General features: G+C 57.0%; 2 protein-coding genes across 26 annotated transcripts in view; one reads left to right on the top strand and one right to left on the bottom strand.

Moving 5' to 3' along the window:
- SYNGAP1 (synaptic Ras GTPase activating protein 1) overlaps positions 1–22,458 on the bottom strand; it is a 32,139-nt gene extending 9,681 nt beyond the window's left edge. For 9 of the 22 annotated variants that reach the window (XR_006265932.1, XR_006265933.1, XR_006265935.1 and 6 more), the window contains exons 1-14: positions 20,292–20,426; positions 17,017–17,138; positions 14,800–14,905; positions 8,595–8,686; positions 8,073–8,194; positions 6,238–6,391; positions 5,896–5,994; positions 3,910–4,536; positions 3,636–3,780; positions 3,277–3,421; positions 1,542–1,778; positions 1,218–1,419; positions 826–1,004; positions 239–280 (exon numbers count right to left, since the gene is read on the bottom strand). Coding sequence is in view for 18 of the 22 variants with exons in the window: in XM_043449322.1 (XP_043305257.1) it covers positions 239–280; positions 826–1,004; positions 1,218–1,419; positions 1,542–1,778; positions 3,277–3,421; positions 3,636–3,780; positions 3,910–4,536; positions 5,896–5,994; positions 6,238–6,391; positions 8,073–8,194; positions 8,595–8,686; positions 14,800–14,905; positions 17,017–17,138; positions 20,292–20,358 (2,339 nt within the window). In the remaining 4 variants the exon portion in view is untranslated. The other 13 variants (XM_043449318.1, XM_043449320.1, XM_043449315.1 and 10 more) reach the window with 12 other exon arrangements.
- A 30-nt stretch (positions 22,459–22,488) lies between these two features.
- Positions 22,489–24,076, top strand: CUTA (cutA divalent cation tolerance homolog). Of its 4 annotated transcripts, none has more exons than XM_043449343.1 (7): positions 22,493–22,605; positions 22,691–22,737; positions 22,993–23,201; positions 23,347–23,406; positions 23,517–23,562; positions 23,691–23,740; positions 23,857–24,076. In XM_043449343.1, exons 2-7 carry the CDS (start codon positions 22,696–22,698, stop codon positions 23,984–23,986), a joined length of 537 nt encoding a protein of 178 aa, XP_043305278.1. In that variant the 5' UTR covers positions 22,493–22,605; positions 22,691–22,695; the 3' UTR covers positions 23,987–24,076. The 4 variants fall into 4 exon arrangements, with proteins under 4 accessions (XP_043305280.1, XP_043305278.1, XP_043305277.1 ...); XM_043449342.1 differs by having other exon boundaries at positions 22,543–22,605; positions 22,686–22,737; XM_043449345.1 differs by lacking the exon at positions 22,691–22,737 and having other exon boundaries at positions 22,489–22,605.
- The last annotated feature ends 84 nt before the right edge of the window (positions 24,077–24,160 follow it).

Below are 24,160 nucleotides of genomic sequence, written 5' to 3'. Positions count from 1 at the left end.
AAAGGCCTGGGGTGAAGAGGGGGCCACAGGGCAGGGAGAGACGGCGGCGGCGGGGTGCGAGGGGTGCAAGAGAGACAGGACGGGCCGGGCCTCCGGGCAGAGGGGGCAGATGGGGCAGCAGGAGGAGGGGTGAGGGCAGGTCGGGGCAGACGTGGGGGAAATGAGGGTGCATGGAGAAGGCTGGGAGCGGGCGGCAGTCGGCAGAGAGAAGAGGGCGGGGGAGCGCAGAGCCCCTCACCTGTTGAGGCCTCGAGCCATGAAGGACTGAAGGTCGATGGAGCTGGAGAGAGATGCAAGAGGGGCGAGCACAGGCAGAGAAGGAGAGAGGGGCGGAGGTCGGACATGTGGAGGCGGGCGGGGTGGTGGATGGGAATGGTGTCATGGAGAGGAAGGGCAGGGCGGGCAGCGCCCGGCGGCGCAGGGGAGGCCCTGCGGGGGGGGGGGCCAGAGCGGGCAGGCTCTGCGGGGTCCCGGCGGGGACTGGGACAGAGCCATCCGAACATCCTGACACAGGTGGCTGGTCCCAGCGTACCGGCTGAGCTCCCGCCTGCAGCAGGCCTGGGCAGGCCGAGGGACCCCAGGCTCACAGCACATGGAGCTGAAGGGATGTTTTTGGCAGGGGGGCGCTCTGCGTTGCTTGGTTCCTCTGACTTTTAAAGGCTCTCAGCCCAACCACTGACTGAACCTGTCTCCTTACAGTTTTCTCTAAGAAAACGCTTCTCTTTCCTTTCTTTGAAGTCCTCGAGAGAGGCTCATGGACCCAGGAGTGTATCCGGGACAGATGTGCGGGCTCCTAGGGCACAGCCGGGGGCTCCCGGGGCTCACCTGTTGAGGTCCCGCATCATGTAGCCCTGCATCTCGGCCGAAGGGCCCCGCAGCACCATGGGCTGAGGCCGGGGCCGCTCGCTCTGACGACTCGGCTGCCTTTGGATGTTGGGGTTCCTCAGAGCCGTGCTGATGTCGTTGAGGAGCCGGGGCAGCGGGCCCAGCTTCAGGAGGGCTTCCTGGAAGGGGAAGGCTGTTACCTGGGGGCTAAGAGCCCAGCTTTACCTGGGGGCTGTTACCCGGGGGCCTCAGAGTTCAGAAGGGGAAAGGTGTCTGAGCCTGGGAAGTGGCAGTGACGTGATCAGAAGGGTGGCAGAATCTGCTCAGGGGATGGTCTCTGGGCCACAGGAGCCTCTGGAGACCTAAGGACCAGCCAAGGGGCCCGTGCTGACCTTGCTGAGCTGGGGCAACACCTCCCACAGCAGGGCGTGCAGCGTGGAGAGCTCTCGGCCCAGGTCGATGTAACCCTCAAAGCTACTGCTGTTAGTCAGCGTGTCCAGGTTGGAGATCTCGTACAGGAACTGCTGCATGGAACCCCACTCCAGCTCCAGAAACTCGTTCATGAAGCCCAGAAAGTCCTCCTTTGAGGTAAACCTGGCCAAAGCATCCAGAAGGCACAGGTCACACCCAGAAGGCCCCAACCCACGCCTGCCTCTAGGGACTCAGGAGACCTTCCTGCCAGCCCCACCCAACCCCCGGCCTGAGGCTTCCCTCACTTGGAAAAGTTGGCCAGGTTCTGGATGACCTTGGCGATGAGCGTGAGGGTTCTCGAGGTTTGCTCATCTGGGTACTCCTGCATGAGCCCAAAGAGGCTGGGAGACATGATGGCCGGGCAGAGGAAGCGCAGAAAGAGCGAGGCGCTGATCAGCCGGTCTGCGATGTCCTCCCGGCCCCGCTCTGCACAGCGCAGTCGCCAGGACGCAAACACCTCCTTTAGCTCCCTCGGGAACACGCTGGCGGGGAGGGGCGGGGAGACAGAGAGAAAGAGAGAGAGAGAGAGAGACCGGGACTGAGCCCCAGAGACCCTCAGCTTCCAGGGAACATGCTGAGGGGGGTGGTAGGAGGTGAGGGTGCAGAGACAGAGGTGAAAGTGACAGGGCGTGAGGGAGGGCGCGCAGGAGGAAGATGGGGGGCTGAGGAGGAAGAGGGCTGCGGCAGGGGACAGACGGCGGAGAGAGGACCGGAGGGAGAGGAGGTGGGGGACAGGAACACACGTGAGAGAGACAGCGCGTGTGCCAGAGAGACGAGGAGAGCAGGAGAAGAGAAACAGACACCGGGAGAGACAGAGATGGGAGAGAGATGGAGGGTCACTTGAGGTACAGGGAGCTCGGACCCCCCAACTCTTCTGGATTCCAGGGAATGGGGATGGAGGCACCCCAGGCATGGTCCCAATCCCTGGAACAGCTGAGTTCACTCCCCCCACCTCCCAGGTCCTCCTCTGCAATGTCCCATTGACACCTTAAACTTCGAACTGTGGAAAGCAGAGCTGAGCGTCGCCCCCACACCTCCAACCTCCACTGAGTCCCCTGCTCTTGACTCCCTGGTTCTGTCAGTGAGGCCACTGGTCGCCCAGCCACCAGCCTCATGGCCTCAGGACCCCCACAGACACGGCCCTTCCTTTCCAATTAGCTGAGGATGCCCGCTGATCCTCTCCACAGAGTCCTTACAGCGGCCCCTTTCTATTTTTCCTGCCAGATCCTAACTCAGGATCTGATTTCCATGCCTAACACATTAACAACAGCCCCCAACTAGCCTGGACTTCATCTCCCTATCCAGCCGCCTCTGCACCCACCTCTACTGAAGGACTAACCTTCACGGTCACGATACTGCACGGCGCCCACACCATCACAGGCGTCCCCTGACCTACTGAGAACTCAGGCTCCCTTACCGGGCAGTGAGGCCTTCACACGCTAACTCTCTGCACCCTGTCCGGCCACGTGGCCCTCCGTTCTCCACTGAGGTGAGCCACATGCTCCACTAAACCACTTCTGCCTGCTGTCCCAGGACCTCTCGCCCTCACACATGGGTCTGCTCCACAGCCTTCTCCCGAGGCAGCTTCTCAACCGGCCATATTCTACAGATCAGAACCCCGCCCAATCTTCTAAGCCCAGTCCAGGAGCACCTCTCCCATGAAGCCTTCTCTGCTCATCTCCAAGCTCTGCCTTCTCTGATCTTATGTGTGGAGACGGGATGGAGGGTCCCTTCCTTGGAACTTAACACATACTACACTGTTCCTTGGTTTTCTGCATATCTAATATCCCAACCCCTCTGGTGCAGGTCCTCTGAGGGCAGAGACCAAGTCTCACAGCTCTCTGCCTGCTCTATAGTACTGAGCACAACACTTTGCCTACAACTGGTTCTCGGGTCTCTTTGAAGATGGACAGATGGATGAACAGATGAACACACGACTCCCCCAACCCTGGCCTCCCAACCCAGCGTTCCCAGTCTCACCAATGGGAGTTGACCACCTTGCACAGGGCCAACTCACAGCACATCCGCAGGTTGGCCTGGTGCTCAGCCAAACTGGATGCCGTGCACTTGATGGGGTCCACCTCACAGTTTTCCTCAGATTCATACAGAGCACGGATGAATTCCCCTGTGGGGTTGGAGGCACAGTGAGGATCAGTCACACTTTCAAAGGGCAGGGACAACCGGGGTTTGGGGAATCTCAGAATCAGGCTGGAGGCTGGGGACTCTGGGTCTGGAAGCATGGAGCTGAGGCAAGGTGGACTTGGGGTCTGCAGGAGCTGTGTTTAGGGCTGGGCCAGGTGTCTGTAGGTTTGGGGAGAAGGCCTGCAGGGGGGCCGTACCGATGGCATCCTTGAGGTATTTCTGACCAATCAGTCTCATGTACTCTTCTATGGCTTTAGTGGCGAGCGTGTTCTCGCGGAATATGAGGTGTTCTCGTTCCATGAAGCGGTCCACCTCGGACATGGCCATGTCTGAAAGGAAGTCCTGGAGCCCAGGAAGAGCCAGGGGTCAGCCTCTGTTCACCCCAAGCTCACGAAGACACATATGCCCTTACTGTCCCCGCCAGCGAGTACCCATGCCCAGGCCGCCTCGTCCTGAGGGTCCAGCACTCACCTTGGCCTTGCCCGTGCTCTGCAGGATGTGAACCAGGGCACTGGCGACCTCCTCCTTGCCCTTGACGTTCAGGGCGGGCTCTAACACCGCACAGAGCATCCGATAATGGTTGGTGACATACTCGGCGAACTCCTTATATAGCTCCATGGGCAGGATGCTCATCGTTTGGTAACGTGCTTTCAGCCGCACCGCTGGGCAACCTCCTTTGCCCTTGCCCCCTGAGCCGCCCCCAGAGCCCCCTCCCCCACCCGAGCCCCCCATACCCCCAGAGCCCCCGCTGCCCGTTGGCAGGGTCACAGGGTACCACTGCTCTGTGAAGTGGCGCCCGGCCAGGGTGGCCACAGGCACAGTCACCAGGCCGACATAGCCTGCCTTGTCCTTCTTGCGCTTTTTGTCTGAATCACGGTATAGGTGCAGCCGCAAGGCCCGGACAGCCGGCAGGTTGTTGAACTCGAAGTGCTCACCCCAGAAAACGGTGTCCCCCGAGGCTGAGCGGGGCTTAGAGGTGGTGCGTGCATACAGCATGTCATCCAGGCAGAGCTCACAGTAATACCGCTTCTTGGGGGGCAGCTCCCGGGCCTCTATGATCCACAGTTTCAATACGTTGTCCACCCGGCGGCTGTTGTCCTGGCAGGGTAGGGTGGGTGAAGGGGAAGGGCCAGAGAGCCAGAGACACCAAAAGAAGACAGACAGTCAAAAACCCAGTCTCTGAGACCAGCGATCACAGGGTTGAGAAGGTGTGTGTGGAACAGAACCCTGTTCCCCTCAGATTCGTTCTACTTGGAACCTGGGAATGTGACCTATTTTGGAAATACAGTCCTTGCAGATAAAATCACATTGACATGTCTTAATACTGGATTAGGGTGGACCCTAAATCCCATGACTGGTGTCTATGTGGAGAGGGAAATTTTGAGACCAGACACACATGGAAAGGAGATGAGCCCATGAAGATGGAAGTAAAAATTTTGCAGATGGAGCTATAAGTTAAGGGATGCTGAAGACTGCTGGCAACCCCCAGACAGTATGAAGGGGAAGGGGAGCATTCTTCCTAGAGCTTCCAGAGGAGCAAGGCCCTGCCGACACCTTGATTTTTGACTTCCAGTCTCCTGACTACCAGAAAATAAGTTTCTGTTATTTTAAATAGCCTACTTAGTGGTAGTTTGTTACAGCAGCCAGACAAAATTGATATAGACTGAGCTCATACATCAGTTGATAGAATTTGTATTGGGAAAAGATTTTAAAAGTTATAATAATAAACCCAAAATATTAAGGTGGAATTTGAACAGGAAAACTGAGGAGTTTTTCAAAGACAATCAGAAGTTAACTGAAAAAAAAAAAAGGCATAAATGCAAAAGGTGAGAATCTACAGTTAATACAAAAAGGGCCTGGAGGCTGACAATGACCAGTGGTTTCAGTGTGAAAAGAGCCTGGTATCCGGACTCTGCAGGGGGAAGATGGCAGCATCTTGGGTCTAGTTTTTAAGAAGGACATTGACAAACAAGGGTCTCCCCAGAGGAGCTCACTGGAAGCTGGGACACAGAGAACAGCAGACGGAACTGGGAGCATTTCTCTTGGGAAGAACACAGGCTCACAGAATTTTTGAGCCAGAGGGACCTTAGAGATATTCTACTTCAACCCCATTCCTACCAGTTGTACAGAGAAGAAACCATGGTCTCGAGATTCAGCTACTGACCAATCTAAGTGTCCTACGGAAACACTGTGAGCGGGGGCTGGTGCCCCCCTGTCAGGGTATTAGGGAGACATCCCTGCTTGTGGGGAAGAGGCACTGGAGGAAATTCTAGAGCCCTGTCAGCTCTCAGTCTACGATTTCTATGGAAAGGAAACATCATACGGCAGAAGAAAACAAAAAGAAACAGGGGGTCTCCTCCTACTCCTCCGCCTGCCCCCTGCCCCATGCCGCCCCTGCCCCCGGCCCCCTGGACACTGGCCCGCCCGTGCCGTCTGGAGCCCCCAGACGCGCAGTACCTTATTGGGTTTCACCGCCCGCTGCAGGTTCTCGATCCATTTGTCCCTTTCGGCGGCAGAACGACAGGCAAAGCATTTTGTTCCTGATGACGTTGTTACCTGAACAGGGGTGCATGGTCAGAGGGGGCTCTAGAAGGGAGAGGACTCCATAGGGCTGGGATCACCCTACCATCTCTTCCTCCTGGCCTATTCCTCCTTCCTCCCAGCCCATTCCTCCTTTCTCCCAGCCCCAGAGGTTTCTGTTTCCCTGACATCCCACCTCTGCCACCTTCTCCAAGCCTCTCTGCCTGCCCCTCCTGGACCCCCACCCTTGGTCCCGCCCCAGCCCCACACACCCAGTACCTCAAAACAGAACTCCTGGCCCAGGATGGAGCTGTGCACTGGCTTGATAATGGAGTCTTCATCCAAGTTGAGCTCCAAGGCCTCGGCCGCGCTACTAGGACTCAGCAGGGACTCGTGAGAGTGCGACTCCTTAAAGCTCTGCATCAGCCGGGCCCTGGGTGGGGGGGTGGTCCAGGAGCGGGGATCAGGACCCAGCCTGCTTACAAACCCAGAGGGCTGCATCACCAAGCGGGCTCTGGGATGGACAGAGACCTGGGGAAAGTGCTTCTACACCCACTTCCCACACGAACACAGACAGAGAGAAACCCAGCCTGTACCAGGGAAGGACATAAGGGGTGTGAGAGAAAGCCCCTCCCCTCAGTCCACCACCTAAGGGGTTTTGAATACTGGGGACACCTAGAAATATCTCAAGCCAGAAATGACCCATGGCAGGGAAAAAAGGAAACAGGTGGGCTTTGGACAGTTCTAGATGGGACTTCTAGGTGATCACTCCCCCTAAAAAAAACTCACAGCTGTGGGAGTCTTGATTCTTGGGAATCAAGAATTAAAAGTACAAAGATGTTGGTCTGGGCCTGCCCCATAGGTACTATCTAAAAAGCATTTAATAAATCCAAGAATGAATGAGGTAAGAGAACACATTTTAGCAAAATTGAGGGAACGAGTGAGGGAAAATAGTAAGAGATACGAGGAGGCTGTGGGCAGAAAACAGAACAGGAGCATGGGTCTGGAAAGGAGGACTAGGGAGGAAGAGATAAGGAAAGGACAGGAAGAAGAGGGAAAGGCAAGAGCAGAGAGACAGGGTGGCAGAAGGTGAGGAGGGGCCCTGGAGGCTGGCTGAGAGCACAGAGGGCAAGCAGGGGTGAACTTGGGAGCACCCCTCAGAAGAGCAGAGGGACACGGGAGCCAGCGAGGGATGAGGAGTGGAGAGCCGCGGGGAAGGGAGGGGGAGCCGGGTGTGGGAGCCTCCTGGAGCTATTTATAGCAGCCCCGTCATCCTGGGCTCCACTGCCGTCAGCGCGACGCTCCCCCGGCCCCCCGCCCCCGCGGCCAGGAATACCAGGCCCTCACCCCCTGCCGGCCCCAGATCCAGCTCCAGGGACATGGAGGGGGAGGGGAAGGTGTGACTCACCTAGCCCAACTCCCTACCTGCCCTGCCCCGGGGTGGCCAGACAGGGGGAAGGAAGGACAGGTTTCTCCCTGGGAGGAGCCCCGGGGGAGGGGGAAACCCAAGGAGGGACCCCAAGAAGCAGACCCCAGGAGCAAGCGAGGTTCCTTCCAGCCCAGCCCTGGAGACGGTGCCCTCTGGACTGTCTGCGGCCTTCCTCCTCAGGCTCAGTCCATGATGAACCCTCCAGCCTGCCCTCCCTGGCTGTGGACCCGCACACCTGTGCTACCTGCCCTCCTCCGCTTGCTCCCCGTGCACCTGCTGCCCCGCCCCGCCCCGCCCCCCTCCCTGGGACCCTGCACCCGGATCACACACACCCTCCCGCCCACCGCCTCCTCCCCATCCTCTCCCCGGCTGTCACTCCATCTCTGTCCTTTGGGGCAGCTCTGTCCACCCCAGCCTGGAGCCCATCCTTCCCCGGCCAGAAGAGGCCCTCCTTGGCTTCACCTTCATCCCCTTTCCTGCCCCGCTCCTCGCTCCTCGTCCTCCCCCCACTCCCCACCTCCTGCTGCTCCTCCATTCTGGCCCCTGCCCCATAACACCTCTCAATCAGAGGCCATCAAGCTCTGCACTCTGATAGCCCCCACAGAATGGGCAGTGGGCACTCCAGAGCCCCCTACTCTGCATCCAAATTATCCCACCCTGGTCCAGCCCACTTCAGACCCCATACCGGTCATGGTCAGCACTTCGGAAGCGAGGCAGGATCTGGCGGAAGCTGCTGGTCCGGTCAAGTTTGGGTTGTGACTTCGTGCGTTTGATGGAGCTTTTTAGCCTCCGGCTCAGGAAGCCTTGCTGGGTGGGGGGAAATGGGGATAGGGGTGGGTTGGGGTAGTGTCGGTTCCACTTGCTCACTGCTCAGCTGGTAAGGAGCCTCTGGATGAAGCCAGGATTGGGGTAAAGGGAAGTCTCCAGGGTGAGAAAAAGGGGACAGGAGCCCTGCTACAGTTTGTCTTCCTGTGCTCCCACGGGTGCGAGTGCACACACAAACACACACACACACCAGCCTAGAGAAGGTGGGAGGGCTGGTCTGAGAAGCAGGGGGGGCAGAGCTAGGAAGGGGGAAACCAAAGAAGTGGGGGGACACACGCACAGACTCTCTCTCTCCTGCCCCCTTTCTCACAATCCAGGGGCTCCAGCTGGGACTGGCAGGGAGGGGACCAGCTGACCAACATCTGGCAGGGCCTTCACTCACCGAGGGCCGGAAGGGTGCGGCGGGGGCGGCCTCCATGCTGTACTGCTTCCCCCCTGGGACACTCTTCCTCCTCGAGCGACCCAAGTGGTATTCTGGAGGGGAGGAGAGGGCCGGCAGGGATGTGGGAGGGGGTCACCGTAGCCCCGGGTCCACCCTGGCCCCAGCACATCTGCCCCCTCCCTCGGCCCCTCAGCTCCAGCCTCACCTACCCCCCGGGAAGCAGCAGGAAGAGCAGCGGCGGCTGAGAGGCTGGCGGCGGGAAGGAGGGGGCAAGGAACCTGAGCCAGAGCCCCCAGAGGGGGACGGGGTGGGGGGCCTCAGGCCCATGACTGGGGTTGGGGCTGGCAGTCAGCAAAGGGGCATGGCTGAGAGCGTCAGTAAAACTTCAGGAATAAAGGACACCAAAGAGCCACGGATCCTAGGTTCTTGGTGCCCACACCCCCAGGAAGGGGTCAGCTGGGGGGGGGGGGGGGAAGTCGGGTTAAAGGTCATGGGCCGGAGGCAGGTTTTCCTCCTCTTTCAGCTGGGCACATCTTCTCCCCGACCCCAATCTGTCTGGAGGGCCAGGACTGCCTCCCATGACCCCCTCCCTGGCCTGGAGGGGGAGGTCCTGGAAGGGACCTGTGCGGAGTGGAAGCGGAAGAAGCCTGGGGACAGCAAAGGGCAGGGGGAGGGGAGAAGGGGCCCGCTCCACGTGCACTGCAGAGGCAGGGAGTCAGAAGGGAAGGGGGAAGGGGAAGGGGAAGAAAGCAGGGGAGCAGGGAGAATGGGCAGTGGGCACTCGGGGGACTCCCAAGTGAGGGCAGGGCGAGGAGGAGGGGAGGTGAACGCGGAGGAAGCTCGGACGGCTCTGAGTCTGGAGGGGTGGCAGCTCGGAGGAGGGAAGCTGAGGCTCTGCTGCCAGGGAATTGAGAGGGGCTGAGGAGCTAGAGGAGAATGAAAGTGGGGGGATGCCAAGCTCGGGCTCCAGCTCCAGAATGGCTGCCCAGGCCTGGGCTCCCCCCTCAGCCCCACAGTCACCACTGCAGCCAATGGGGGGGCAGGTGCTGCATCAGGGGCGGGGCTACCATCTCCACAGCAACAAGAAGCTACAGGCTGGTGGGGGGGGGGGACCGGAAGAGCCGCCTGTTAACCCTCTAGTGTCCAGAACAAGGGAGGGCCACAGCCACAGCTTCACTGTCAGCTTCCTGAACTGCAAATCACCTGCAAATTGCCCAGCTTCCCTATGCCTCTAAAACCCGGGTGTTAGGAGATCTACACACAAAAATGTGGATCCCATGACATGGAAACCCTTGTCAGTCCCTCAGCAACACATGTGTAGAGCACAGAAACATACACGGAGCTGTGTGGGGAGGGGACATATATACATGATAACCACAGCACCGACGATAAAGAGGAACCCAGGTGCTTAGGAGACATGCAGAGAATGGTGAGTTGGGGGTGCCACAGGTCCGCATCCTGAGGCCCTGGGGCCCACATACCCCACTGGACACATGCTTAGACATATGTGAGCACTGCAGCAGGGGAGTGCATACTTGACCCTGACACCCATGAGAGCTGCTGGTGTGGACCTGGGGCCCAAGTCCCTTGGGCAGTCATGTGGGCAGCACATTGCAGAAAAGGACATTTAACCCTGACACCACACAGGGCCCCCACACAGGGGAGGCCACTTTAACCTCTAAGACACAGGTCTGAGTAAACCATGATTCTGACCGCATCAAGGTACCCCCAGACCCCCAAAGCACAAGCATCCTTCATTCACAGGAAAAGTACAACCACAACCACTCTATCTCAGGACAACCCCTTCTTCCCCAGCCCTTTCCTGACTCCAACACAGGAATCCCTGGTTGCTTCCAGAATAAAGAAAAACCAAGGAACAAATGCATTAACTACCCTTCTGTTACACACTCAACAGTGCATCTAAGGGTTCAGGCTATTTCCTTCCTAAGTCTTTGCTTTTCTCAGGTCTGCTTGCCTCATTCTCATGCCAAAGAATGCAGTTCAGCCATTATGTTCATATAAAAGATCCTGTAATAAAGGCAGAAACTCTAACTTCAAATCCACTAAAATTCTGCTTTAGAACTAAAGAATTAACAGAAGGAGAATGGATTTGCTAATTGGTCTGCTTGATTCTTGGAAGTAATATAATCTTATACATATAACCAAGTACTAAGAGGCACAAACTCATATTTAAGTCAGAGGTACACAGAGACCACATACGCATATGCTTACAAAGCCCCTCAGTGCCACAATGAAAAAAAAAGAGCAGAAACACAGAGGAAAGGGGGCAGAGTGACAGAAACACAGGATATCCTGTTAACAGTGCTGCATGCAGTGACATGGACAGAACACAGGCCACAGGCCCATGTCCACGCAGAGAGCAAACCTGATAAGCACACACCAAGATCCTGGGCCTCCATGTCCCATCCCTGCACGATGTATACACGCATGCACACGCATAACAGCCACCTACACAGACCCGTAACACAGGCATTGTGCACACACCCACACATGTACACACCCTGTATACACACACAATTGCACTCACTCACACACACAGCAAGGGCTTGCACTCCCACCTCTCCAACCTCTCTAATCTTGCCATCACCCACAGAATCTCCCCCTACCCTCCAATCCCCCAAACCACTAACCTTCCCTTTGGCCTTTCTTCCCTGTCACACCCCGCTGGCAGCTCTCAAGGGGAGCCCCAGAGGAAGGCTGCCAAAGCAGGTGGAGGAACAGAGCTGGAGAGAGAGCAGAGGAATGGGCCGGGGCGGGTGGGGGGGGGGCAAAACTCTGGGCTGGGAATGGGCACCTCTATCAGCAGGTCCTGCTGCGCCAGGCCTCACTGGGAGCCAGCCTCTAGGATGGCCTCTCCTGAGCCAGCCAAGCCCGATTCTACATGGCCTACACAAGCCACAAGCCCGGCTGCCGCTCTCCTCTCAGTGATCACTTCACGGAAGGCCTGACTCTCTCTTGCCCCTGCGCTGCCTCCCCATTTCCAGACTCCCTTCTCCATCAGCTCCAGCCAGTTCCCCACCTCCTCTCTCTTCTCAACCTGACTCCACGAAGTCCCACCTGCCCAAGCCCTCTGCAGCCATTCCCTCTCCTGCCTCTCCCCTCACCAAGCCCCGCTCAGTCCTCCTCTCCCCCAACTCCCCACTTTTCCTCTTTACCCCACTCTTTCCCTTTTCAGCTAGCTTTCCTGTCCCCACTCCCTAACAGAGCAGGGGCTCACACCTGCTAGCCCAAAGGTGTTTCATACATGGCAGGATTCCAAAGAACACACTCACACACACTTACTCTCTTCCCCCCACTTGCATACCACCCACATCCAGACACGCCCTGGACACTCATGCTGGGACTGACACAGATACCCAGGCCAGTGATGGAACACACATGCAAAGACACACACCTGCCACCAGGGACACAGAAATCCTTCTCATGCAGCCACACATCTCCACACACAGGAGACTGACAGAAGGTGAGCCCCAGCCAGGGACGTGCATTCTCAGGGTCAGAGGTGACAGGGACCAGTACGGCCAAGAGCTGCCCCCAAGCCGCGGCCAGCCCAGCAGAGCCCTAGGTAGGAAGCAAGCCGAGGCAGGCGAGGGCAGGACAGGCTGCAAAAGGCTGGCTGCACATGTGTACGCGAGGAACGGGCCCCCGTGTGCACATGGCACTAACACAGGGGACACAAGCCTGGACACCGACCACACGCGGACACTAGGGCTGCCGCCTCCACCGAGGGGCTCCAAGACCACCCTACACCGGCCGCCCCCGCGCGCTCCGGAGACTGGCCCCACGAGGCCAGTCTCCGACCCCCCACCTCCGCTGCCCCCCGCCAGTTACCATAACTCCCCCCACTCGGAAGATGCAGCGAGAACATGCGGAGGGAGCAGCTGCCGCCGCCGCCGCCGCCACCGCGGCCTCCCCACCCCCTCCCCGCGCCCACGCACACGCGCGCCCCCACGAGCGCGGCGCCCCCCACGCGCTCCTCGTCCGCCCGGCCCCGCCCTTACCTCGCACCGCCCCCCGGGGGGGTCGGGGGTGTCCCCGACGGGGGAGGGGCGGGTGCGGCGGGAGAGGGGGCGGCGCGGCCCGGCTCGCGCCGCCCGGCGCGGTGGGGGCGGCGGCGGGGCCCGGGACGGCCTGGACGGCCGCGCGGTGACGGCCGCGGGAACGGCTCCCTCCGCCGCCGCTCCCGCCGCTGCCGCCGTTGCCCGGGCCCCGCCGCCGTTGCTAGGCGACCGCTGCTGCCGTGGCCGCCTCTGTCACGAGCCCCGTCGCCCGGAGACAGCGCGAGAGAGATGCGGGAGGGGGGCGAAGGGACCCCCAAAACCAACCGGGCCTCCCACCATTCCCTCCTGAGCTGGACCCCCCATCGAAACCACGGAGGGAATGAGGGGCGGCGGCTCCACCCAGGAGAGGAGGAGCCCTGAATGCCGATGCCCCTTGAAGGTCCGGCGACCTCTCCTGGGCTCGAGAGTCCACAGCCTCTGCACAGACCTTCTCGGACCCAGGCCCCCAAGGGTCCCTAAACTTCTAGGTTCCTTGCACATTCTCCACTCCCTTTACACATTCTACGTCCCTCTGAGAACCCCAAACGTTCACCAGCCATCAACTCTTTCACTAAACACTCCCCCCAAATATATATACCCCTGGACCCCCTCCCAGCCCCGACTGAACTTCTGACACAAACACCTCCACACACCATCCTCAATTCCAAACATACATGAGTGCCCTTCTCCCTAACACACAGGAGACCCACACGAGAGACCCCAGACCCTGAGGAGTGACAGTAAGAAGATAGAAGGGGAATGTGTGGGCAGAGACGCCCACCACCAGATATATAAAAAACATGCCCCATGAGCATATGACCATTCCGGCCTGGACACACAGGTATGCACACATGGACACAAACCTTTCCCAGGCATGGACATGACTGACTCTCACACACACACAGATGTGACAGACATCACACACATTCTCTATACACATTCCACCACCACCAGCAGCTCCACCTGGCTTTGCCTCACAGAAATGTGCTACCCACACGCCCCCATGGTCAGAAGTTTCCATGACAATGACACACACCCCAGGCCAGCAATCCACCCAGGGTCCCAGAGTTGGCCCCCAAGAGCAGTAAGGCTTGAGCCTATCAGAGAGGGCTGAAGGGAGCCAAGGGATGGAGACAGGCCACTGGCTGTAAGGAAGAGAAACTGGAAGCCTGGATCCCTGAGGGGAGGGGGGGTGTTGGTAGAATAAGGGGGTCACCAGGGGTTGAGGGGATGAAGGACCTGGACCCTTGGTCCTGGAAGGGGGACACAGTGTAGGGGGCAGTGACAAGGGGGTTTCTGGGGGCTGAGGGTGTCTCTCTGCACCTTGGCTGCAGATCTCGGTTCTCTGCCTTCATCTCCCCTCACTGTTCCCATGGAAACCTTTTAAGCGAACTTCTCAGGAAGACAAAAATCTTTTTTTAAATGACTAAAGAGGGGGGTGGAGGGGGGGCAGAAAGAGGGAGGGAGGGGAAGAGACAGATGGAGAGAGGGAGAGTTGGAGAGACAGACTGAGCACATAGCTCCACAGACAGACAGAAAGGAGATGAGATGGGGGTCTGACGGAGTTCCACCGAGAGCAGAGGGGAGAGGCAGACGACCCAAGAGCGATAGAGAAAATAAGAGATATCGGGGAGGAAAGCGGAAGAGGGTGACAGAATTGCAGAAAATAAAAACAGCTGATGAGAAAAGGAAAAGGGGGCAAGAGGGAGGGTCCACAGGCCAGAAGGTCTGGGAGAAGAATCAGGAGAGTGGGGGGTGGGGCAGAGGTCTGGGGGCAGGGCCGGAACTAGGTCATTCTCTCCAAGATCCCAGACCCAGGCCGGGGAGGGGCAGGGGCAGCCACACTCGGACAGGAAGCGAAAGATCTAAGGAGACTATTTTTACAAGCACCGGGGAAACAGTCAAACTTCGCTGCTGGAGAGGAAAAAGAGAGCGAAACAGCGAGGACCGCTGAGGCCTCTCACCCACAACCTGCGTCCCGCTCAGACCCCAGAGGAGGGCGCCGGCTCCGCCCGGGCTCCCACTCGGTGCGAGACTTCGTCTCCGCCCCCTCCCGCCCCGGACGCCCCCTCCCCTGCACCCAGGCCCCCGCAGCCCCCTCCCCGCGCCTGTCCGGGGCACGAGAGCCTGCTCGGCCGCCGTACCATGCTCGCCGTGGGGCCGCCCCTCCACCGGCACGGAGACCGTGCGTCTCAGCAGTTTGTTGCGACTGGACTCGCTCCTCCGGTCCCGGATCAGAAGGGGGTGTATCTAGGGATGCGGGGGGGGGGGGGGGGCGTCAGACCTCGTGGGCCCAGGCCGTCCTTCTTCTTTCTCTTCCCCACCCGAGGAGGATGAGCCTCCCTTCCCACCAGCCTGACCACCTGCCCCTTCCCCTCCGTACTCTTTTTAAGTGTCTCGGGGTGAGTGGATTTCTCATTGCCTTCTCTCTCCGAGTCTGCTCCCTCATCCCCTCCCGTCCCACCCTCCTTTCTTCCACCATGTCTTCTGAAACACCCTCCAGGGAACCCCTGGAACCACTCTGGTCTCTGCTGCTCCCCAAATCCACTTTCCCCTTGACCTTCAGTTCCTCCCTTCTCCCTGTTTTCCTCCCAACCTCCCACCGCCCTCACCCCCTTCCCTCCCTCCGTGGCTGTCACGGGGGTAGCAGAAGCTGCATTTATAATCAGGATCCACAGCTTGTCTCCCTCCCACGGCCAGGCTTGCGGCCAGAATGGGACCCAACCTCCCCACCCCCTAGAGGGCCTGGTCACCTCCCCCCGCACCTTTCATGGCCCCCCCCTTCAGCCTGGCTCACCTCCCTTTAGCCATTACCTCTCCCTAAGCCTCATCCCCATTTCTCCCTGGCCACCTCCTTCCTAACCTTCCCATCTCCACCCCGCCAATCTCCACCCCTTCAAGAACCACCCACCCCACTAGTCCCAGCCTGGGCTCCACAGCCCAGCCAATTCCAGTTCCCTGTGGCCCTGCACTCTGCCATTCCAGGACCCCCTCCACACCCTTCCTACCTCAGTTTCTAGCCACCGGTCCTCTGGACCTGTCTGTCCCCATCTCTTTCATTCCTTCATTCTCCCACCCACTGTCCAACCTCTTCATTCTCACTCAGTCTCCAGTTTCCCCCATTCATCCTACAGACCCCAAATGCTTGGCCACGACTAATGACCATTCAAATTGGCCCCCAGTGCCTAACACTTGAACCTCCCAAACCACCCTTCCCTTGAGTCAGTCACCATGTCCTCCCTGGACAAAGCTTCAACTTGACTCTGTGCCTGGGAAGCTCTCTACCCAGGCATCTCCACACTCACTTGCCCCCCAGATTCCTCGAAACTCTGGTTAACCTCAACTCCAGCTCTAACCCTGCCTCACTACACCCTTCCTGACAGTTTTTGGGACATATCTCTTACCACCTCTCTGGTCTTGCAGGTTATCCTGTCACTCTCTAAAGCTTACCTAAATCACCCCCCACCACCTGAACCACACCTCTGGGGATCCTTTCTTCATAGTCACATCTTCTGTTTCCTCTGATGGATGCTCTCTCTACTGCTGACCCGGCTCCAGGATCAGAGCCCACACCCCCTGGCTCTCTAATCACACTGCACGGCTACCTCCCTCCACGAGGATGCTCGGTTCATTTCACATCTTCCACTTCGGCTGGTCCTTGCCTCTATCCCACTCTGACTCCTTTAGACAACTTCCCATATTCCCAGTTCCCCTCACCCCCCTAGGCGTCTCTTCCCTCATATTCCTTCCCTGTGTCCCTGGTGAAAGCCCTCTCAGCATCTCTCTAAACCCTCATCTCAGGCTTCCCTGTCTTCACCACCATCCAGGCCCAGACCTACTGCTCTCTATTATCTCTCCTTGTACCCTGCTGCCCCTTCCTAGTTCCCTCAGAGACCCCACTCTGAGTCCATGCACTCTGCCCCATGCCAGGGAAAGGATGGGGAGTGGTCAGTGATGAGGCTTGCTCAGTATGGGGAGAGGAGAGGGAAATGTTCCCTCCAAAGTGATCCCTGTGTCTTCACCCTCCTCCAAGCCCTTTTGTTTCCCTTTCCTAGCCTAACCTATCCCACAATAGGAGCAGGGTGAAAACAGAAGGCACCCCCAAATCTTTAGAACCACGACTCCTCCCCATCACTGCACATGGCCCTCAAACACCCCTCTGGCCCAGGGGAGAGAACCCCTACCCCTTCTGACATCTCGACCCAAGTCTCAAGGCCACCCTCCTCCCACCACTTGCCAGTGTCTTTCCCTTTGCCATCTCTGTGCCTCACATCCCTTTGCAAATGAGGATTCTCCCATCCTTCTCTCACATTTTCACATGCTACCCGGAGGTATCTTCCCAGCCTTCCCACCCTGCTCACCTCGTCCTCATCCAGCATGAGAAGCTGGTTCCCCGAGATGATGCAGAACCGAGGGTTCCAACCAGGACGATCATATGGGGAGTGAACGTATTGGGTTCGGTGCATAGGGGGTCCCCGTACATCTAGGGGGCAGAGATACACAGAAACTGTAAGGGAAGCTCTATGTATTCAGGGGATAGAAGAAGAATCCATAAAGGGGGACAAGGGGCCCCCACCCACCTTGAGGAGATCATAGAAGGGGGTGAGGCCCCTGGAAACTTTAGAGGAACAGAAGATAAGCTTCTCTGGCTGGGGCGGTGGGAGCTGAGGGGCTCAGTAGACTTGGCAGAAGAAATACAGAGGAGTGGTTCAGAGGGGAATGATATCCTGACAGAGAGAGTACAAGTTTGGAGGCAGAGAAAGGGGAAGGAGCTCTCCATCCACTTCTGAAAAATCAAAAGGCTGAGGGTCCAACAAAACTGGCAGAAGAAAAATACAGGGAGGTTGGTGGCAAGTGTCTGGGAAAAGGGAGGGCAACCAGATAGCTGCAGAAGACAAGGATTTGGAAGGTGACCCCACCCATCTGCAAGAGAGTAAGGAAGCCTACAGAGCTGTGGGAAGAAGAATGGGGATGTAGGAACATTTGGGTCATGAGACTAAAAGCTAAATATCTAGAAAAGAGAGGGAGTGAGGAGCTTACTTGTTCCCAGGGTCAGAATACCATGAGGACCTCCTCTCCTGCCTCTCCTCTTTCCTTCACTCCCTCCTCCCCAGCCCAACCCTGCTTATCCTTCAGGGAAAGAGCTGGTTCTGCTGGTGGTAGAGGAAGGATGGGTCTTGTTGGTATCTGGCTGTGGAGGGGTTGGGGACTGAGGAGGCAGGAAATATGCCCTTGTTTGCATGAATACTGAGTTGATCTCTTCCCCTACTCCATGCCCAGAGGTCAAAGATTCAATACTGTCCCCCTACCCCACTTCCCCAGTCTCCATGGACAGGATGGAAGCCAACTCCTCAAGTAGGAACCTCCCCAAGGCACCGTGTGAAGCCTGAGGAAGGAAGAGGGGAGGGAAGAATGAAAGATCCAAGCCTGTGATATAGAGGCTGGGGATGGGGACAAACTTCCAAAAGTAGTAGTAAGGGTCGCCCCTCCCCTGACTTTGCTGTTCTTCCACACCCATGTGCATGCAAAGTGCCTCTCCTTTAAACCCCAATGCTACACACCATCACAGGGACATAGTGGGCAAGCCCTATAGAAGTCAGAGAGAAATAAAATTGATGACATCAACGTGATAGAAAATAAGCTTAAGGAATGAGGGTGACAGAGTTTAGAGGAAAAAAGATCAAATCCCGTTACCTTTCCAGTATAATTAATCATGGGAATATTGCAGGAAAAGAACTGGCCAGTGAACTTCATTCCAACTAAAAGCTATGAGGAGCAGAGTGTTAAAAAATCTAGCCCCTTTCTGTCTGTAAACATGGTTCAAATTTACCCAATCTGCAGGTCAGAGACAGAGATGAACTCCCTGAACACAGGTATCTAAAAACCCCGATACTCTTGAAACTCTGTGTCAGTGCCACCTCAGAGACACCAAAGATAAAGAGATCACCAAAACCTAGGCTCTGAGACTGCAGATACTGCAGGAAATATGCCCACTGCAGTCAGACCCTGAGGACTCCCAGAGGGGACATCTGTTGATTCACATCATCATCATAGGAGGGACTGGGTCAGACAGCAACCACAGGCAGGACAGTTATACTTCAGGGGACACCCTCCTCCTGGGAGTGGGGAAGGACACGGGGAACTTCACTTAGGAGCAACTCTGGAAATACACACATACACAAACATTGCCTGGACTTAGGATGATTCTGGGAGGCAGATGCAAGAGACAAAGGGACACAGTTAAGAAAGGGGAAAGATTTACTAGGATAAACAATTCCATGGGGCTCAGATGGGGATCTCTTGTAGGTCCTGTTCCAACCGTCAAAACTGGTGTCTTTGCTCCCCAAATCTCCAACAGCCCAGGAACGAGAGGAGACAAGAGAAGGGGAATGGGTGATAAGAGGTGGGGTCTTAGTGGAAAGTAAGTAGGCACAGACTTGTGGTGATAAGATAGGGAATGGGGTGGGGAAGAAGGGATGGGGTGGAGAAGAAATAACAGAAATGGATCTAAGAGAGTAAGAGTCAGAGATGATGGTAAATCTTTAGGGACAAGGGAATAAGGCCCAAAGAAAATGAAGGGGACAGAATAGGGACACTAGGACAAGGGGGTCAAGAAGGAGGGGGTGAAGAGGTGGTAGAGATATAAAGGACTACCAGGCAAAAGAGAGGGAGAGAGAGAAGGGACACCAGAGAAGGGACTGATAGAGGGGAAGGACAGAAGGGGGACGCATATAAGGAACGGACACCATATGTGGGGAAAGATATAGGTGATGGACACCAGAGGAGGGAGGGGGAATGGAAATAAGGACTGGCGGTGGGGGAGGGGGTGAAAGTGGTGAAGTGAAGGAAGTGGATAAGACCCCAGGGATTACGTTTCAATGCTCAAGGGCCTTAATGAGGGCCTGAGTCTGGGGCAGGGTCTTCATCTGCCCCCTATTCCCAGCACTCAGTTTTACTTGTATTGCCCCCCTCCCCCCCAATAAACACATACCTAATTTGGCCCTCCCCCTGCCCTGGTCCCTCCTCCCCCAAACCCATTCCCCATCCTCTCTCCTCTCTTCCCTCCATCTGGACCCTTCATTCCTCCACCCCCCCCCCCCACCACTGCCTCCCTCTCTCTCCATCTGGCCCCTTCTCCTCTCCTTCCATCTCCTGTCTTTTTCTACCCCCTACCATACTCTGAGACCCCACCAGATCCTACCCCCCCCCCATCTTCTTGGCTGCTTTTTTCACCCCTATGTTTTAATTTTCTTCATTTTCCCCTCCTAGCCCCTCTCCTAAGACTCTGTCCTTCTATTTTCTTGATATTTTCCTCATCTCTCAGCTCCCACCTCCAAATTATTTCTGCAGCTCTTCCCCCAACCCTACCCTTCTATCTTCCCACCTTCTCTGGCGATCTCTTTCCCCTTCATCGTTTTCCCCTCAGCCCCCTTCAAGGCCTGTTTCTTGGCCCCTCGGGTCCTTATTTACACCTATCCTCCAGTACCTCCTTCCCCATTGCTCCCATCCCTGCCTTCCTCTCTCCTTCCATTTCAGCTGCTCCCCTCCCTGGCCCCAGCTCTGCCCAGCCCCCCCCCCCGCGCCCCTCCCCCCTTCTCCCCCCCAACTGGTCCTCCCCCTCCCCTCACCACCGTACCTCTGAAGGGGGCATAGGACATCGCGGGGATGCTCCCCCGATGGATGGAGGCGCGAGACCTGCTCATCAGGCCTGGGGGGGAGGGGGCGGGGGGGCCGGGGGAGAAAGAGAAGAGAGAAAGAGGGGGAGAGAGAGGGGGAGAAGGAGGAGGAGGTGGAGGAGGAGGAGGAGAGAGGAGGAGAGAGGAGCGGAGAGAGGCAGAGAGGAGGAGAGAGAGGAGGAGGAGGAGAAGAGGAGCCAACGGCAGCAGCGGCAGCCGGGAGAGAGAGAGAGAGAGAGGGGGGCGGGGGAGCGAGCGAGAGGAGAGCAGGAGGAGGAGGAGAGAGAGTCCCTGCAGCCCCCACCCCTACTCAGTGAGAACCAGGGAGGCAGAGACCCCGACTCAAAACAGAGAGAAAGAGACTCAAGAGAGAGCGGTTCTAAAGATGCAGACCCCAGACCCTGATATCGGGAGGCTCCAGACCCACAAAGATACCTTGCCACCCGGAGGTGGGCGGGGGGGGGGGGGGGGGGGGGGTGGCGCAGGGGATAATCTGAGGCGCAAACCCTAAGTCTAGAGGAAAAGAGGCCCCAATCTCATAAAACAGACCCCAGACCACCCTCCTAAGATGGGTCAAAGGTCAAAATCTGAGCATTCAGTCTCCAAAAGGTTCTTCATAGCCACAGAAATCTTAAGACACCAGACTTAAACAGTAATTTCAGGGACTGAGATCTAAGACCTAGACTCAAAGGAAAAGATGAGACCAGATTCATAAAGAATCCAGACCTGAAATTAGGTCTTTGAGAACTCAGACCCACTGAGAGATATCAGAGACCCCAGACTTAGATCTCAGAGAAAAGAAACTGCAGACTCAGAGGCTGATAACTCAAAGACAAAGGAACTCCAGACCTTGGTTGGGGGGGTGAGGGGCAGAAGAGACACGCTGCTAGCCCAGAGATGAACTCAGAGATCCCAAATACATAAAAAAAGAATTTTTAATACCTCAGAGAGGGTGACTGCAGACCCAGAAACCTCCCCCCGCAAACAAAAAACAAGGACACTCAGTCCTAAAAAAGATACAAATACCAAAAGACCCCATAGAGATCCCTCAGAGACAAACTCCAAAGACAGAGATCTCAGGGAGACCTCCAACCCCAGAGTGGTAGGTATGAGAGAACTCAGCCTGGGAAATGCCCAGTTATACCCACCCAGCAGACCAGAGACCCCAGACCCAGGATGGAGGGGGAATACTGGGTAGGGAAAGTGGCAGAGCCTTTTTCTCCCTGCCTCCTCCCACCTATTTCTCCTCTCATTGGCCCCTCCATTTTTGGGTCACAGGATGTGCTTGGGCCCCAGGGAAGTTATGTAGGGCAGGTCCTGGCTCCTAGGGGGATGGGTTAAGGGAAGGAGACCCAAGGCTGAGAGGTAGACCTGACCCAGAGAGTGAAATAGGAAGGGGGTAAAGGGCAAAAGGTCCATCACTACTTCCTGGTGTCTTCTTCATACCCCCAACCTGCGGCCCTCCTCTCCCCCACCACCTCTATCGATTCACAAGTCTGTATGCAGTTTTAGGGCTTCAGTTAAGGCTGAGGCGCCCCATTTTAATCACTGTCTATCCCACTTACAGGGTCTTACTCTGTTCTTTTAAAATACATCTTTCCACCTAGCCGTGGTCATGCCATAGCCTGCCTGCCTAATCACTTCCCCCTATAACCAGAGACAGTTGGTTTCTCAGATTATACTTGTGCATTCCCCAACTCAAGAACCTGTCAGTCCTAACCAAAATGGCAGGGGGCGCTCTCTTCACCTCCCCCTCACCCCCGAGGTTCAATCTCCTAAGACCCTGTCACTCCTTAAGACCTCAGGAACAGTATAGGGGCTGCTACTAGGCACATTCCGGGGTTTAAGGATGAGCCCCCACTCCACAACCTGACGCATCGACTCTGCGGGGTCTCCAGCCCCCCTTTCCCAGCGCCTGGGCTCTCATCATGTGGCCTGCGGGGCTGCCCCACGATTGGTCTCTTCGCGTAGTTCATTGAGGTACCACTGCCTGAGGAGACCCGCCCCCTCACGTGACAGTGGAACGCCGCTGCGGCTCTCCTCAGCCAGCAATTGGCCGTTTCCGGTTTACACGGAAACGGGCGCTCCACTTCCGTGCACGTCTGCAGATCCGGGTGTTGATTGGTTGGATCCTTCCTCGCCCCTCCCGCCCACGGAGGCGGGACAAATCGGGCCACGTGGGGGCAAGGATTGGCCAGCTCTGGAGGTTAGGGTAGTCCGGCTTCTACTGTCACGTGGTCTGCGCTGTTTTCTTATCTCGTGGCTGCTGTCCAGGTAAGAGGCCGCTCTTCCTGGCTTTGGGGTTCTTTCTCCGCGTAACGTGTGGTCTCTGATATTCAACCCTCCTCTACCAGCATAGGCTGCATGAGGCGGGGTCGGGCTCCCGCATTCCTGCTCGGCGGAGGGGTGAGTGACCGGCCCCGCCCCTTCCGGTCCTCGAAGCTTCGCCCATGACCCGTACCCCAAAACCCAGAGGTTGGCCTCCGAGGAGAGTGAAAACCGAGTCTTTGCCTTAAATTTTCCAAGCTTCTCTTGGTTTCAGGAATGTTTTCCTTCGGGATGCAGAAGAGGGAGGGCCTGAGTGTCTATCCAAGCGAAGTGTTCCCGGGGTGCAATTTCTTGGGGTATTTATGAGACACCGAATTCACCTCCTGCTCTCAGGCCGCTCTGCTCCTGTCCCTTCTTTGGATGCCGACACTGCTGCCTGTAGCCTCCCGCCTTCTGTTTCTACCCCGAGCCCTGCTGTCCATGGCTTCAGGAAGTCCCCCGGCCCAGCCCTCGTCGGCCTCGGGCTCCGCCTATGTCCCCGGCTCGGTCTCTGCGGCCTTTGTCACCTGCCCCAACGAGAAGGTCGCCAAGGAGATCGCCAGGTGGGGACTTAAGTGTGAAGCGAGGAAAGGTGCTTATGAAGGGAGAGTTGGGGGAGCATCTCCCGCTGCTTCCTGACTGTCTCTGGGCTGCCAGTGCAAAAATCCGGGTCATGGGGCCTTTAAACGGTGCTCTCTTCACCTTCAGGGCTGTGGTGGAGAAGCGCCTAGCAGCCTGCGTCAACCTCGTCCCTCAGATTACATCCATGTGAGTTAATTAGGGGTTGGGGGGTTAACCTAACTCAAAGGGCTGACTGGCAGTCTTCTACCTTGAGGGAAATCTTTGCTCACACAACACTCTCTCCCTGACCTTTTCAGCTATGAGTGGAAAGGAAAGATTGAAGAGGACAGTGAAGTGCTGATGGTGAGAAGTGTTTCCTACCCGACAAAAACTTAATTCCCTGACCATTTACTTTGACCCCTATCCCTCATCCGAGATCCTGAAATCAACTTCAACCCCCCAATTCAGCCATGTTTGTCTTCACCCCTCAGATGATCAAAACCCAAAGTTCCTTGGTTCCAGCTCTGACAGATTTTGTTCGGTGAGAACTTTGACTTGGGTGGAGGTGAGGGTGTATCCTGTGGGGTGAGCCTTCCTGGGCAGTCTGAGGGGATGGTCTCCTTTGGGTAAGTCTTTGATCCCCCATTGTTCCCACAGGTCTGTGCACCCTTATGAAGTGGCCGAGGTGATTGCATTGCCTGTGGAGCAGGGGAACTCCCCATACCTGCAGTGGGTGCGTCAGGTTACAGAGTCGGTTCCTGACTCCAGCGCAGCGCCACTGGGATGAACCCTCGTTTCTGCCAGGGTTTCCCTCATAAATTTCAACGCTCCTACCTTGTGATGACTGGACTCAATAAATCCCATTTTTAGTTCTCTCTTCCATTTTCCTTTTTCCTTGTCAAAAAGTGAATTTGGTTGGGAAGATCAGAAGTGCTTCTAGTCCCTTTCTTCTCATTTTTTA

The sequence above is a fragment of the Cervus canadensis genome, chromosome 28, assembly GCF_019320065.1.
Source record: "Cervus canadensis isolate Bull #8, Minnesota chromosome 28, ASM1932006v1, whole genome shotgun sequence".
In the NCBI taxonomy this organism is placed as follows: domain Eukaryota; kingdom Metazoa; phylum Chordata; class Mammalia; order Artiodactyla; family Cervidae; genus Cervus; species Cervus canadensis.
The sequence above is the reverse complement of the archived record's forward strand: the minus strand, read 5'-3'. Positions and strand labels throughout refer to the sequence as shown.

Excerpts from the sequence above, each read along its gene's own strand:
- CUTA (XM_043449343.1), top strand. The coding sequence starts at position 22,696 with ATGAGGCGGGGTCGGGCTCCCGCATTCCTGCTCGGCGGAGGG. Across the intron at positions 22,738-22,992 it reads CATTCCTGCTCGGCGGAGGG|GCCGCTCTGCTCCTGTCCCT; the intron begins GTGAGTGACCGG and ends TCCTGCTCTCAG. Across the intron at positions 23,407-23,516 it reads GTCCCTCAGATTACATCCAT|CTATGAGTGGAAAGGAAAGA; the intron begins GTGAGTTAATTA and ends TGACCTTTTCAG.